At 41.6% G+C, this 13889-nt stretch overlaps 1 protein-coding gene across 1 annotated transcript in view; it reads left to right on the top strand.

Annotated features, from left to right (window-relative positions):
• Nucleotides 1-13889, top strand: part of NRAP (nebulin related anchoring protein) — a 75168-nt gene that overhangs the window by 14606 nt on the left and 46673 nt on the right. Inside the window, exons 7-14 of the mRNA XM_027112649.1 lie at nucleotides 851-955; nucleotides 1668-1772; nucleotides 2557-2664; nucleotides 2957-3061; nucleotides 6343-6447; nucleotides 7415-7531; nucleotides 12384-12491; nucleotides 13538-13642. Coding sequence (XP_026968450.1) covers nucleotides 851-955; nucleotides 1668-1772; nucleotides 2557-2664; nucleotides 2957-3061; nucleotides 6343-6447; nucleotides 7415-7531; nucleotides 12384-12491; nucleotides 13538-13642 — 858 coding nt within the window. The remainder of the gene's footprint in view (nucleotides 1-850; nucleotides 956-1667; nucleotides 1773-2556; nucleotides 2665-2956; nucleotides 3062-6342; nucleotides 6448-7414; nucleotides 7532-12383; nucleotides 12492-13537; nucleotides 13643-13889) is intronic.

Below are 13889 nucleotides of genomic sequence, written 5' to 3'. Positions count from 1 at the left end.
GTAACAAGAGTCCTTATAAGGAGGGAGGCAGGAGGGTCAGAGTCAGAGAAAAGATGATGTGACAACAGAAGCAGAGGTCAAAAGTGTTTGGGGCCATAAGCCAAGGAATGCGGGCAGCCTCCAGAAGCTGGAAAAGGCAAAGAAATGGATTCTCCACAAGAGCCTCCAAAAGGAATCAGCCCTGATGCCCTGTTTTAGGTTTCTGACCTGTAGCACCATAAGAGAGATCTTAGTAGGTTTGCATCGTAGAAAAGGCAATTTTAGCCCAGGTTATGGAAATCCTTAGTGATGTGCGCACAGTACCCTCTAGTCCTCTCCATACACCCAGGGCACCTGCCCTTTGAAGAAACCACTCTGGAAAATATTGCTAGTCTTTAGTAACTTTTCTTTAGCAAATGGAAAGAAGACAACAGAAACACAATTGCTAAGGTGGAAAACAGACCATCAGAGATACTCAAAAGTTAGGAGCAGAAAAGAGCAGACGTTTCACTCCCAGTGCTGTAGAACTGTCTCTAGTACCAGAAAGTCTTCTGCATAATAATTGCTGCATTATCATACAAGTCTTTGAGTTAAAGGGCATCCCTTGGGTTGTGCCAGGTTCCACATAGTTTAATATAAACATTGAAGGAGAAACCCTTTGACCTGGGAAATATGCTTTCTTCAGCCTTGAAGGTGTTATTGAAATCACCAAGTGAATAACATTTTCAAATTTATTCCAGGTGACTGAAATATTTTCCAAGTATCTTATACATCCAATTGCATTGGTTCTGATGATGCTTGCTATTGCAGTTTTATTCGTTCTCATTGGATTTCATATTGGTTCTCATGCTGACCTTGGTCTGACCAGCAGGAGTACACAGAAGACCATGAGGAACAGCGGGGCAAGGGCAGCTTTCCAGCCATGATCACACCTGCTCATCAAAGGGCCAAGATAGCCAACCAGCTGGCCAGCCAAGTGAGTGTCTTAGTGCTTATTCACCATTGATTACGCTAATGTTTGTCATTAGTGAACCCCTGGGATTGATTCAGATAAAATCCAAAAGGAGGGTGCTTTGGGGCAGTAGGTACCCTTAGTGTGATATTATGGAGACTATGTTCTTATCTTTTCCCTATCATTCACTCTCTGTGCCTTGTTTGGGCCACATCTATCACATGGAGAGAAGACCATGTAGCTCACCACAAGACTGGACCAAATAATTTCTTGTGGTGGCGTTAGCATTAAGGACATTGATTTTTATTAAGTGGATGGTGGAACCTCCTGAAGAGTAGCACAACTTGCTGGTTAAGAGCTCAGATTTTAGAGCTGGAATGTTGGGATTTGAACCCTGGCTTTCTCACTTAGTACCTGTGGGACCATGAGCCAATTACTTAACCTTTCTGTTCCTCAGCTGCTCTTTAGTAAAATGGGGAAAATCATAGTCTTGCCTTATGTGATTGTTATGGAGATGAATGAATATTTGTTAACGTTTAGAAGTTCCTGGCACTCTCTTGGACTTAACACATGAGCATTGATGCTTTTTGGAGAGGAGCTCGTAGAACAAACGAGAAAGACTTGCCATGTGTTTGCGTTGAGTGTGGCCTGATGGTGTAGCTTCAGGACAGCCGCAAGGAGAGGTCCTACAAAGGCTGTTGGGTGTGACCTTGACTCTATGCTGTCCCCTCACCAGGTGGAGTACAAGAGAGGGCATGACGAACACATCTCCAGGTTCAGCACAGTGGTGGATACCCCTGAGCTTCTCCGGGCCAAGGCGGCGGGACAGCTTCAAAGTGATGTAAGAAATGATGGAGACCAGATGCAGTGATTCTCGTTTAAGGTTCCCCATTCTTTCCTTACGTGGAGGAAGAGGCAGGGAGAATGCAGGCGGCATCTCAATCCTGTGCGGGGGCCAGGAAGAACTTTCTAAGGTCAAGGATGGTCGGGTCAGATTTGGCAGCCAGCACAGACCTTGCAAAAACTTTTCCTTAGAGAGAAAAGTTTACACGGTATTAGTAACAAACCAGGTATATCTGATTAATCTTAAAGAAGTCTCTCCTTGTCACTGCAAATTGTAGAAGATCACTTCCGAAGAATTTCTTCCCTTTGCCTTTTCATAGCCCAGTTGCTCCACGGCATACTAATACTGGAAACTTAGTATTGCTCTGAGTGGGAAGTTTAAGCACTTCCCACTTGAATCCAGGTTCAGCTTAACAAGTGGCTTCCACTTGACTTGGGTTGAGAAGCCTTTCATCTCCTAGACTTGACTGGCGGCTCCTTGAGGGCAGAAGCCTTCTTGCGCTGCCTGGCTTCACCCCCTGGTACACAGCAGGTGCTCACAAGTATGTGTCGAATTCTACATTGAGCATCTCCATGTATCAGGCAGCGAGCTGGGTATTGGGAATAAAATGGTAAATGAGATACACAGGGTCCATCAAGCTCTAAGCCAACTACATTGCGTAAGAGCTGGGACGGGAGATGTGCAGGGCACTATGGGAGCCCTGAGCAGGGCTTCTCAGTCAGATTGCCTGGGAGATGGTGGGATGGTGGCACGTGATTCAAAATTTGTTTTCCTTTTCCAGGTGAGATACACAGAGGACTATAAACAACAGATAGGGAAAGGCAGTTTTCCTGCTATGACCACGCCTGCTTATCAGATAGCCAGAAGAGCCAATGAGCTTGCAAGTGATGTAAGTGTCCAGAGCAATGTTTGCATGGGAGGGAAGGAAGCAGAAATTTACCTGGGTCTGGTGAGTCCAACTTCCTGTCTCCTTGTCTCCGTTTTTTTTTGCACCGTGGATACAGGAAGTCGCTTTCCTACATAGTTTTCAGTCAGTTTTACCAAGACAATGACCAGGCACTTTTATGTCTAAGACACATTCCCTAGATCCAAGCAGAAAAAGAACATTCCACAAGACATTCATTTTTACTGTTCTGACCCCTGTGCGTAAGAGGCTAAATTTATCCTTCCCCTTCAAATAGGTGAGGTACCATCAACAATATCAAGGAGAAACGAAGGGAATGGCTGGTCCAGTGGCTGGAGCTGAGGGCACATTGACAAAGGAATATGTGGACCAGTATGGCCAGGTATGTGATAAAATGACATCCTGCGAGACCCTTTTCGATGGTCATTTCTCAGTTTGGCAGCCCTCTAGCCTGTGACACAACCTATGACCATTTAATCAGGGGCTGGGCTGTGATTTTTCTTTGCCCTATTTATGGAAGGTGGAATTTCCAAGCCTGAAAGTAGCAAACAAACAATTACACAGGGCTCAACTTGACTCGCTTAGGAAAACAGATTCTAAGCACTTTTTCTTTCCTTTTTTAAAAATAAAGGACCTATATCAAAATGGTGGGCTTGCCAGGAATAAAGCATCCTCACCTATTCATTGAAGAAAAGTCCCAAGGACTACGACTGGGTGTGTTTAGCCTGTCACTGCATAGGCACAAAAGAGATCAAAATGCATGTCTTGAAAAATATTGAGCACTTCACTGAGTAGCAGCATTCATTTTCTTAGAAAATGAATTTCTTGTCTAGGTTGCTAAATAAAGCAATATGCCAGAGAAAGTAACCCTTTTTCTCAATTTCACTTCTTCTTTTTTTTTTTTTTTTTGCGGTACGCGGGCCTCTCACTGCTGTAGCCTCTCCCGTTACGGAGCACAGGCTCAGCGGCCATGGCCCACGGGCCCAGCCGCTCCACGACATAGGGGTTCTTCCCGGACTGGGGAATGAACCCGTGTCCCCTGCATCGGCAGGCGGACTCTCAACCACCGCGCCACCAGGGAAGCCCTCAATTTCACTTCTTAAATGAGCTACATCTTGGCAGGATGTAAAAAGGTTGAGTGACAATTGCAGCTAATTTTATTTGCATGTCCCTCTGATTTTCTGGTACTAGACAGGTGTTGTAAGGGAAAAAGGGAACATTATTTTTTCATGGTTGTAAGCAAACAATGTTGGAAGACCAAGCATGTGACCGGAAGGGTGCATTCAGTGGGCTTGGGTGATATTTCTTTCTTAATTTGACAGTTGTTTAAATTTTTTGGCACTGGGTAGACTTTACAACCTATGTGACATTCAATATACATAATTTATAAAAGGAAACAAATAACTTATTTCTCTTCTTCAGAAAACCAAGTTGCTTATATTGGGGATATATACATGTGAAACTTAAAACGCATGTGAAGATAGGTTTTGACCCTTTTGCAAATGTCTATCTGAGCAAAAATGTTTGGTTTGGAATTTAAAAGGCCATTTTATTAAATTTCATGATACGTCAGTTAAATGGTCTCTCAGTGCTTAAAACTCAATGAAAATACGTTTTTATTCATTTCATGTTGTAAATATGTTGTTTAGAATGCTCAGGACAACTTTTAAAAGTCAGTTTAAAAAATATTTGGCTTCCATATTTAGCAAAAAGTATTTTGTTCTAAATTTGGACTATCCTATCTGCCACTAGTTGTAACACACGCATATAATTTCATGTGTGTATCTAGACCTGTGTATACACAGTGATGAAATGTAACTTCATAGTATCATAGTGGAACCTTGATTATTAGGACATTTTGATTGAAGTTTCCAATCATGATAATAACAAATACAAGGATCAAAGTGGGTGTCATTCGATAGCACCGCCAGCAGCTGTCAGGCGAGAGGACTCCACATCCTGTGGCATTTCACTGTGATTTACTGTGACTCACCAGGGAGCGAGTAGGAGGGAGTGATAGAGAAGCAGGCGGACACTCAGATACACTATAAATATCTGTAGTGCCTAAAAGACCAACAATTCATTCTTCTTTTTTTTTTTAATAAATTTATTTTATTTATTTATTTTTGGCTGCGTTGGGTCTTTGCTGCTGCGCGCGGGCTTTCTCTAGTTGCGGGGAGCGGGGGCTACCCTTCGTTGCGGTGCGCGGGCTTCTCGTTGTGGTGGCTTCTCTTGTTGCGGAGCATGGGCTGTACGCGCGCAGGCGTCAGTAGTTGTGGCGCACGGGCTTAGTTGATGCACGGCATGTGGGATCCTCCCAGTCCAGGGCTCGAACCCATGTCCCCTGCATTGACAGGCGGATTCTTAACCACTGTGCCACCAGGGAAGTCCCCATTTTTCTTTTTAATGAGTAGTTTTTTACGTTAATGGACTATACCATGTAATCTATTATTTATAACCTGTCAACTCCCCAATAGGATTAAGGGTCTCAAAAAGATTTACATACACAATATATATTCATATAAGCACAGAAGTTAAAATGAAGCTACAAGCCAACTCCAAACCGTAAATCAGAATGGGCAAAAGGAGGTTACCAAAGAATTTGAGGGTCTTTGTTGTTATTATTTTTTTCACTTACTACGTTTGGCCCAGAACATTCTGGCAGCCAAGCATAAAGGAGCACCCAGGCTAAACAGTTGTCATTATTGGATGAAAAGGAAGCCTGGACATTCTAATTTGACCCAACTATTTCATTTAAGAGAGTATGTGTGCTGGACTCTGAACCGTGATGCTGGAGCAGGGAAGGCCCCTGCTTTGGAGGAGGCCAGAGAGAGATGCAGTCATGAGCCCAAGGGGGCACACTAAGGGCTGTTCCAGATTTGTGGGAACACAGATGAGGAAGCAGCTGATTCTGCCTGGGGTGGGGCTGGGAGTGAGGGAGGAGTTCCCTGGACAGAAGGTAGCATCTGACGGAGTCTTGAAGTACCTCTGGTTGCTGGGGAAGTTTTACACTAGTAACGTGATGACAGTCCCGTGAGAGAGAAGGTTCTCCTTTGTGGGAGAGCCTGGGTGATGGGAGGAGGAGGAAGGAAGAAATTAAGACTCAGATTGTTAATACTTAGTCTGAAATATACATTTGGTCCCAGCTGAGATCATCTTATTGCAGTGTGAAGTCTTTTCAGCCAAATTACAAAAATTCAAATAGTTACATAATATATCTTTCTTGGTAAATGAAATGAATCCATCACTGCGGGAGACAGTATGTGGAATATCAAGGTGTCTTTGCATAGATCTGCTAAGGGGCCTGAGAACGGTGGCATTCGAGACTACTGGAAGACAGAAGGACTTTCCGGGTGTCATTTAAGAAATGAATACTCCAAAATACATGAGCCTAGGAGACTCACAGAGTATCTTGATTTGTCTGATGGAAATGATGATGCTAATGATAACAGTTACCATTTATTTAGTGCTGACTGTGTGCTGGGTCTACCTCTAGTGTCTACCACCTTAACGACCACGTGCTACTGCTCTTAGGGGTGATCACAGGAATTTCCAAGGTGGACGGGCCTCCATGGGAACAGGCTGTAGGAGAGATCATTGCTAATCCCCCACCCATTCCAGGAGGGGAGCATTACTGATTAAACTCTTTGATTGACCCAGCAGGATTACTCAGAAGAGTATGGCGAGCGCAGAGGAAAGGGCAGCTTCCCGGCCATGATCACCCCGGCTTATCAGAATGCCAAGAAAGCCAACGAACTCGCTAGTGATGTAAGTGCCACATTGGGGTGACCCACAGAGCCACAGAAGAAGGAGAAATGAGACTTTGAAGGCTGTGCTTACTGAAACCTATGTACAGTTAAATTTATCAAGGCTGAGTCAAAGCAGAATGTTAGCCCTCAATTCCTATCCAAATTCCTGACATCTGCATTTTTAGCTCATGCTGTTAGGTCACATTTATCTGCTTCAAAGGAGATTGACATGGACAAGCCACACAACTTACTTGAAGTCAGCTGAAGCAAGTGCACATACCGGTCCAGCTAGATAAGCTGGGGTTAGGAGAGTCTTTGCAAAATAACCCATCTTAGAAATTGAGCACTTCAGAGGAATAGCTGATTAAAATAAATCGTATGATTATCAAACTCGGTGTAACCCAGTTGATAAAATGATTTTTATTTGCAGAATGTTAGCCAGTTGGCAGTCCTTGAAAGAGAAGCTATAATTAAACTTGGTAAAGTGACAAGCACACTGCAGATCTTACACCAACTTGAACTTGGTCTATAATCAGAAGCCCAGCATTCATTTCATACCCCCTTTGCCCTTCTCCTTTACTTTGTTACTATTCAGTTATTACCAATTTCCTTAGAAGAGTGCACTTTGCCCTGAGAGGGGAAGTAAAGGACACATTCATCACTGGAGGCTGGATGAGAAATGATTGTTAAAACCAAGGGCAGAATGGGTTTTGGATTATACCTTTAGGTATGATCATTTTGAGACCTTTCTCCATGCAGAATTAGAATGTAAAGTGTAAAAAATGTGAAAGGGGGCAGTAAAATGTTAATATAAAAGGGGCTAAGTGGTTTATGGACTTCAGTGGAGGAAAAACCCATGTGATTATTTTTTCCTCCAGAAAATTCTATTAAATAAATGTTGACATTAAATGTGAAGTAAGCGTAGAGTAACTTCTCTCACGGAGCATGAAAACCACAACTCCAGATGCTCTGTGTGCTTCTTTCAGATAAAATACAGGCAGGACTTCAATAAGATGAAGGGCGCTGCACACTATCATTCCCTCCCAGCCCAAGACAACCTGGTTCTTAAGCGAGCTCAGAGCGTGAACAAGCTTGTGAGTGAGGTACGTACGGGGACATTTTCACCTGTGTGCTGTCACCTCCTTTATCTCCGACAGACAGTGAAGGGGCGACCCCAGAATGAAAAGTTCCGTGTAACACCACATAAACTACACATGAGTTACCAGTTCCCAAAGAACGAATAGTCCGTAAAAAGCAATTCACAAGAGAGCCTAGGATCAAACTAATTAAATCCTTCTCTGATGATTCAAAAGTTTCTTCCCAGAATTCTCACAGGGCTATAAATATTCCCAAGTTCCCAGCAATACATTTCTAGTTGCCAGAATACTGGAGGAGACAAGCTTTATAACAATATGTCATTCTTATAGAGCGGAAATCAAAGATGGGAGCGTTTTGAACGTGGAACCTCCTTCATTCTCTCATTATTGTAGTCAGGTTTCTGAGAAGTTGTGTGTACCATGTGAATTCCCCTCGCCTTAGAGGCTGACCTGGCTGCCAGAGACTGTGTTTTGTTTGGCCTACCCAGTGGTTACGATTTTTATAATTGCTAAGACTGTTTGGCAAGGAAATCTCCCCTCTAGCTCCCCACATCCTTTTTAAGTCCTGGAGTTTCTTCATAGCAGCTTCTCTGTTTGCATTGCCTGTCGGGACCCTGCAGGCATTTGAGTTGTCAGCCTCTTGGCAGGCTATTCATAGGACTCACCTAGCAAGTTATCTGAAACTCAGAAAAGGATATGCAAATTTCCTAAAACATTTTTCTTCTCTAACCCCTAAGAGTCAGTCTTTTACCCCAAAGTGTTCCTTAACCTGTGGTGCTCTAATTGCTCAGAATCACAAGGGTGACATTTCCTGGGCCTCGTCAGCAACCTCAGATACTTTGAAGTAGTAGATGGGTGCCGAGCCCTTGGAACCTGCATTTTAAACAAATATTCCACATGATTCTGATGCTGTAGGCCAGAGGTCAGCAAACTATGGCCTGAGTGCCAAATCCAGCCCACAGCCTGTTTTTATAAATAAAGTTTTATTGAAACACATCATATTATCTATGGCTGCTTTCAAGCTACAAGAGTTGATATAAAGATGGGATGTTCCGCGAAGGGGCAAATATTTTCTGTCTGGTCATTTACAGAAAAAGTTTGCTGAACCTTGCTTTTGACTCAGAGACCATTAGATCTAGATGGGATCTTTGCAATCTCTAGGCCCTCGCTTTGTCATAGGCTTGGAAAAGTAAAGTGTCTTGTTCTGGTTCAGATAGACTTTTAGGGACAGAACTAGAACCAGACCGCTGATAATGTAGTTCTACCCAGGAATAACATTGTTACCATTTTGACCTCTTTCTATGTGAATATATCATAAACTAATATATGAATATAAAAACATACATTTGTAGAATTAGAATTCAACGTATATACAGTTTTGTGTACTTTTTAAATTTTACATCATATTGTAAGCATTACAATGCATCTTGCATACTTAATTTATTTATTTATTTTTTTGTGTGGTACGCGGGCCTCTCACTGTTGTGGCCTCTCCCGTTGTGGAGCACAGGCTCCGGATGCGCAGGCTCAGCGGCCATGGCTCACGGGCCCAGCCGCTCCGCGGCACGTGGGATCTTCCCGGACCGGGGCACGAACCTGTGTCCCCTGCATTGGCAGTCGGACTCTCAACCACCGCGCCACCAGGGAAGCCCGCATCTTGCATACTTTAAAAGTCATATTCCCACCAAATGTTTTATAAGATATGATAACAAGTTGCATTTCCTTTGGTAAGTGGTCACAAGGGAACCTTCCATTTCCTTTTGCTCTTATGTTTATCTAGTAAGACAAACCAGCCAGGCCTCTATTAATGGGAACCACCCTTCAGCTGCCTTCTCCAGCTACCTGGGATGACTTGGAGTCTATTTAGTAACTGTGGCCTCACATCTTATATCTAGCTACCCAGGGAGCTCAACTAGCCATTTAAAATTAGAAGACACTTTGCATCTATGAGTGGTCTCATTTATTACACTCTTTTGTAAAGTAACTTTTTTGGTTAAATTCTACTTAAGTATACATACAGAGACGTGCATATATCATAAGTGTACAACAGGAAGAATTTCCACATGTGGACACGTCTGTGTAATTAGCACCCAGATCAAGAAACAGGACATGACCAGAAGTCCAGATACCTGTCCGCAAGAGTATCCACTGTCTGGATATCTAAAACCATTTTGCCATTTTTTTTGAGCTATATGAAATCTTAAAGTATTTACTCTTGAAAGGGGCTGTATATTTTTAATATTCAGAACCAAACTGATTATTTACTTATCACTATTTGAAAGGAAAACACATATTGTTAACCTACAGTATCCTATGCCTGGTATTTGAAAATCTTGGGTTGAAAGTTTTCTAAAAATATCCCAAGTCGAGTCCTGGTGACATTTTCAAGAGTGACTTCGGGTTTGGTTCTCTTGTGCATCTGGTGTTTTGGTTTCCAAGGTGGAGTATAAGAAGGATCTGGAAAGTAGTAAAGGTCGTAGTATCAACTACTGTGAAACACCTCAATTCAGGAATGTGAGCAAGATCTCAAAATTCACCAGTGATTTGAGGTTTTAATGCCTACACGTCTGTTTGGGCTTTTTTTTTAACGACCTTAATTTCTAGGTCTCCTAAGAGACAGTCTACGTGAATGTATCTGGGTGTCTTGGAGAAGCATGGCGTCTTAGGCACAAATACTATGAGTTTTGATAGAGATTGCCTGCTGGGGCTGGTCCATGGAGTGTTAAATCCCCTGGCATGCACTTGACCTTGAGCCCTCAGGGCTGTACTTGTCCTCTTGCATCCTTCGTGTATAGTAGTATCTGGCTCCTACTGGTGAATGCTGGTGAGGGAGCCTGGCTGAGCATGCAACGTCCCCTCTCAACTTGACTTTGTGCTTCTTAAATTAGTACAAGATCTCAGTTAACCTGCACAGTCACCTAGGGAGCCAGGTGTTATTTCCCCATCTTACAGGTGAGCAGATATATGCTGGAGTGGCATTTGCAGATTTGGAAATTCTCAAAGTCTGGGGATGTATCCTTGAGAACATCAAGGACTAGTTTATATGATTTTACTTCTTTTTTGTTGTTGTTGTTGCCCTCATTTTTACTAATTCCAATTTTTTTTCACAACTCACACACACACATTGTATTTTATTTTTACAAGAGATAAATAAACTGATACCAAGCATTGTAAATGGATGACCACAACAAAAGCAACAATGATCGCAATTACCAAACACGAAACACGCTCATACTATGTCATGATATTGACGTTCAGTCCAGGGATCCTCCACTGCAACAGCTCCTTTACTTTGCAGTGGAAATTGATTTGTATATTTTTTCCTCTGAGTCCTTGTGAGATTTTTTTTTTAATTCAAACAGAAAGTCACAAAAATTATAATCATCCTCATTAGTTCACTCAGTCCCATGTAATTAATTTTTTTTCATCTTGATCTTTTGTTAGCACTTTTATGAATTCATCAGTTTTCCATTAGAGTTCTGAAAATGCTTACTCATTCAGTTCAGCAGTATAGTCAGTTACCAGAAACCTGTACTTGTCAGAGTCTTTTCCATGAATTCCTTGAAGATGAAACCCTTTTATAGGAACATTTTTGTGAAAACATCAGAGTACACCCAGAACTGTCTGTAAATGGCAAAAGACTTAAAAATGACCACGGTTAAAGATTTGATGAAAGTTCGTAATAATGCAATTGACAAGGGAATTTAGTTATTTCTGAGATATACATTTTAAAGTAATAACTAGAATTATGACTTATAACATTATACCAGAACATATAAGTTTTTTAGAAATTTCATGTAATGTCTGAAACATTTATATTAACATATTTCCATACAAATAACCCAAAGAAAGTTTAGTATTAGTTGGTTTTTTTGTTTGTTTTTTTATACTGCAGGTTCTTATTAGATTTTACTTCTGCTTAGCTGCATATAACAGTAGAATTTAAAATCACTTGGGACTTCGTGAGGCTCAGTAAGGAATGTCTTCTGCATAAATGTCATGGTTAAGAGCACCAGCTTTGGAGCTGACGGACCTGGCTCCACAATTAGCCAAGTGACCGGCTTCGGGCACGTTAAGTTCTTGGAGCCATTTTGCCCTCTGTAAAATGGGAATGATAATAATTCCTTCCTCCTCATAGAGCGCCAGAGATGAGTAGAACTGTGTCTGATGCAGAGTAATAGTATTCTGTTGGACTACTCTCAGTGCCTGGAAACTCCATGGCCTCCCAGGGGAGGTGATTTTAATGTAGCTTCATTAGAAGCTACCCACCTTTTCTTATTTATGACTTCTTGTCCTCCTGTTTTGTTCTTTGTTTGGTAAGCTGCACTTGGGACATAACATCGTTATGTCACATGGTTGCGGTAGTGACCAATGTGTCATGTATACGTCACAGATTTTGGCAAAGCTGGGGTTTTATTCCTCATATACTTAGAACTGGAGGTAATAGCATGCAGTGATGTGTACTAGCCCCCAGCATGGGGCTTGCATGCAGCCCCTGTACGATCAGTGCTTGTCCTTGGAAAGCTCCACACCTGTGCAATGGGTTTTCACATTGGAAAAATCTGGTATATTTACAACTGAAAATGTTAAAAAAAAAAAAAAAAAAATCAGGTCCGTTTTGTGCCGTCTGGGTGCATCAGATCTTATGTTTTCTTGTGTGCTTGTCTCACCCCAACTTCTTGAATTTTAAGTTATTTTTTTTTAAGTTTGTCTTATTTTTAATTCAGAGACACACTGAATACTTAAATAGGTTCTATTTAATCATTTATGTTTTGGATTAGTGCATTCAGATGAGTAGTTTATCTTCAACGAGTTGGGGAGAGAATGCTTTTGTTGAAGGTTCTGTGTTCCCATGTAGAATAAATATAAAGAAAACTACCAGAACCACATGAGAGGCCACTATGAAGGAGTTGGGATGGACAGACGGATGCTCCATGCTCTGAAAGTTGGAAGCCTGGCAAGCAACGTGAGTCCTGTTGTGAAGGGCCTGCAGGTCCTGGGGATCTGTTGGTGTGGAGAGTGGTGGGGGCACAAGGAATTCAGCCAATTCTTTTTCAACCTCTTTTTAAAAAAATCAGTGTTTTGTTGTGTAAAGATTGACCCAAAAGAGTTTGTAAATGTTAATCAGTGCAACCAAGGCGAGGTAAAAAAATCTTTGAAAAATTTTAAAAGCTTCAATTTATTAAACGCAACTTTCTCTGCTTTGAAGAGTACTTAGATCTATCGTGATTGATCCAGTGTGAGAAAAACTTTCAGTTTCTGAGAGATAAAGAGAAATGGATGAGCATAATTCTCATGTGAAGTGCTTCAGATTTCCAAAGCATTGCGATTTATTTAGAATTGGTTGGTTGGTTGGTTGGTTGGTTCATTCATTCATTCAATCTTAGTGTTCATTGAAAACTTCCTGTATCCAGGCACTGCTTAAGATACTGGCATAACAAAATAGATCAGGACCCTCTTTTCCCAATAGCATGTGATCTATTAATCTCTCTTTGGCTTTGTCAATTCAGTTTACAGGTTTGCAAATGCCAAATTGTAAATCTTGGAGGTAAAGGACACTGAGAAGGAACTGATTTCGTTATTAAAACATACAGACGTCAAATTTCCTCTACTTGAGAATGTCAAATTTGACCTTTAAAATTTTTTTTAAATACTCTGAAGACTCTTGACTTTTCATTGATTTTCTGGGGGTTAGCCAAGAAGCTCTTTTGTTACATACTTGTCTGCAAATGCTTCTTTTTAACAAAAAACTACAAGGGGTTCCATGATTAATAAGAAAGATAAAATAAATGTACTACAGATGACATTAACTAATTTTAGATTAATTAAGAAGAAGAATTCAAATTAATTAAAAACAAAAGTGTGAACATAATTTAATTTTCCTTGGAGGTGATGAAACTGAATTAATTTTGTTTCTGGTTATTTTTAAAAGATGCTTTTATGACATTCAAACAAGGTCAAAAGAGAGAGGGGACTAATTTCTCTTTTCTTGTTTTTTTCTTTGTGTTTCAGATTGCCTACAAGGCCAATTACAAACATAATGCTGTCGACTACAACTACCCAGCCACCCTTACTCCTTCCTATCAGACAACAATGAAACTGCTTCCCTTGAAAGATGTATGTCCTTTTCCAATAGTCCTTTCTGCTTTATTCCTGTCACTTCCCTCCAGTAGAGTGATTCTTTTTTTTGGCTGCTTTGGGTCTTCGTTGCTGTGCACGGGCTTTCTCTAGTTGCAGTGAGCGGGATCTACTCTTCGTTGTGGTGAGCAGGCTTCTCATTGCTGTGGCTTCTCTTGTTGCGGAGCACGGGCTCTAGGCGTTCGGGCTTCAGAAGTTGTGGCTCGCGGGCTCTAGAGCACAGGCT

Source organism: Aethalodelphis obliquidens, unplaced genomic scaffold (assembly GCF_003676395.1).
Source record: "Aethalodelphis obliquidens isolate GAN/ISIS:26980383/991018 unplaced genomic scaffold, ASM367639v1 scaffold11, whole genome shotgun sequence".
Lineage (NCBI taxonomy): Eukaryota > Metazoa > Chordata > Mammalia > Artiodactyla > Delphinidae > Aethalodelphis > Aethalodelphis obliquidens.
Note: the sequence above shows the minus strand (reverse complement) of the source record. Positions and strands in the feature narration are given on the sequence as shown.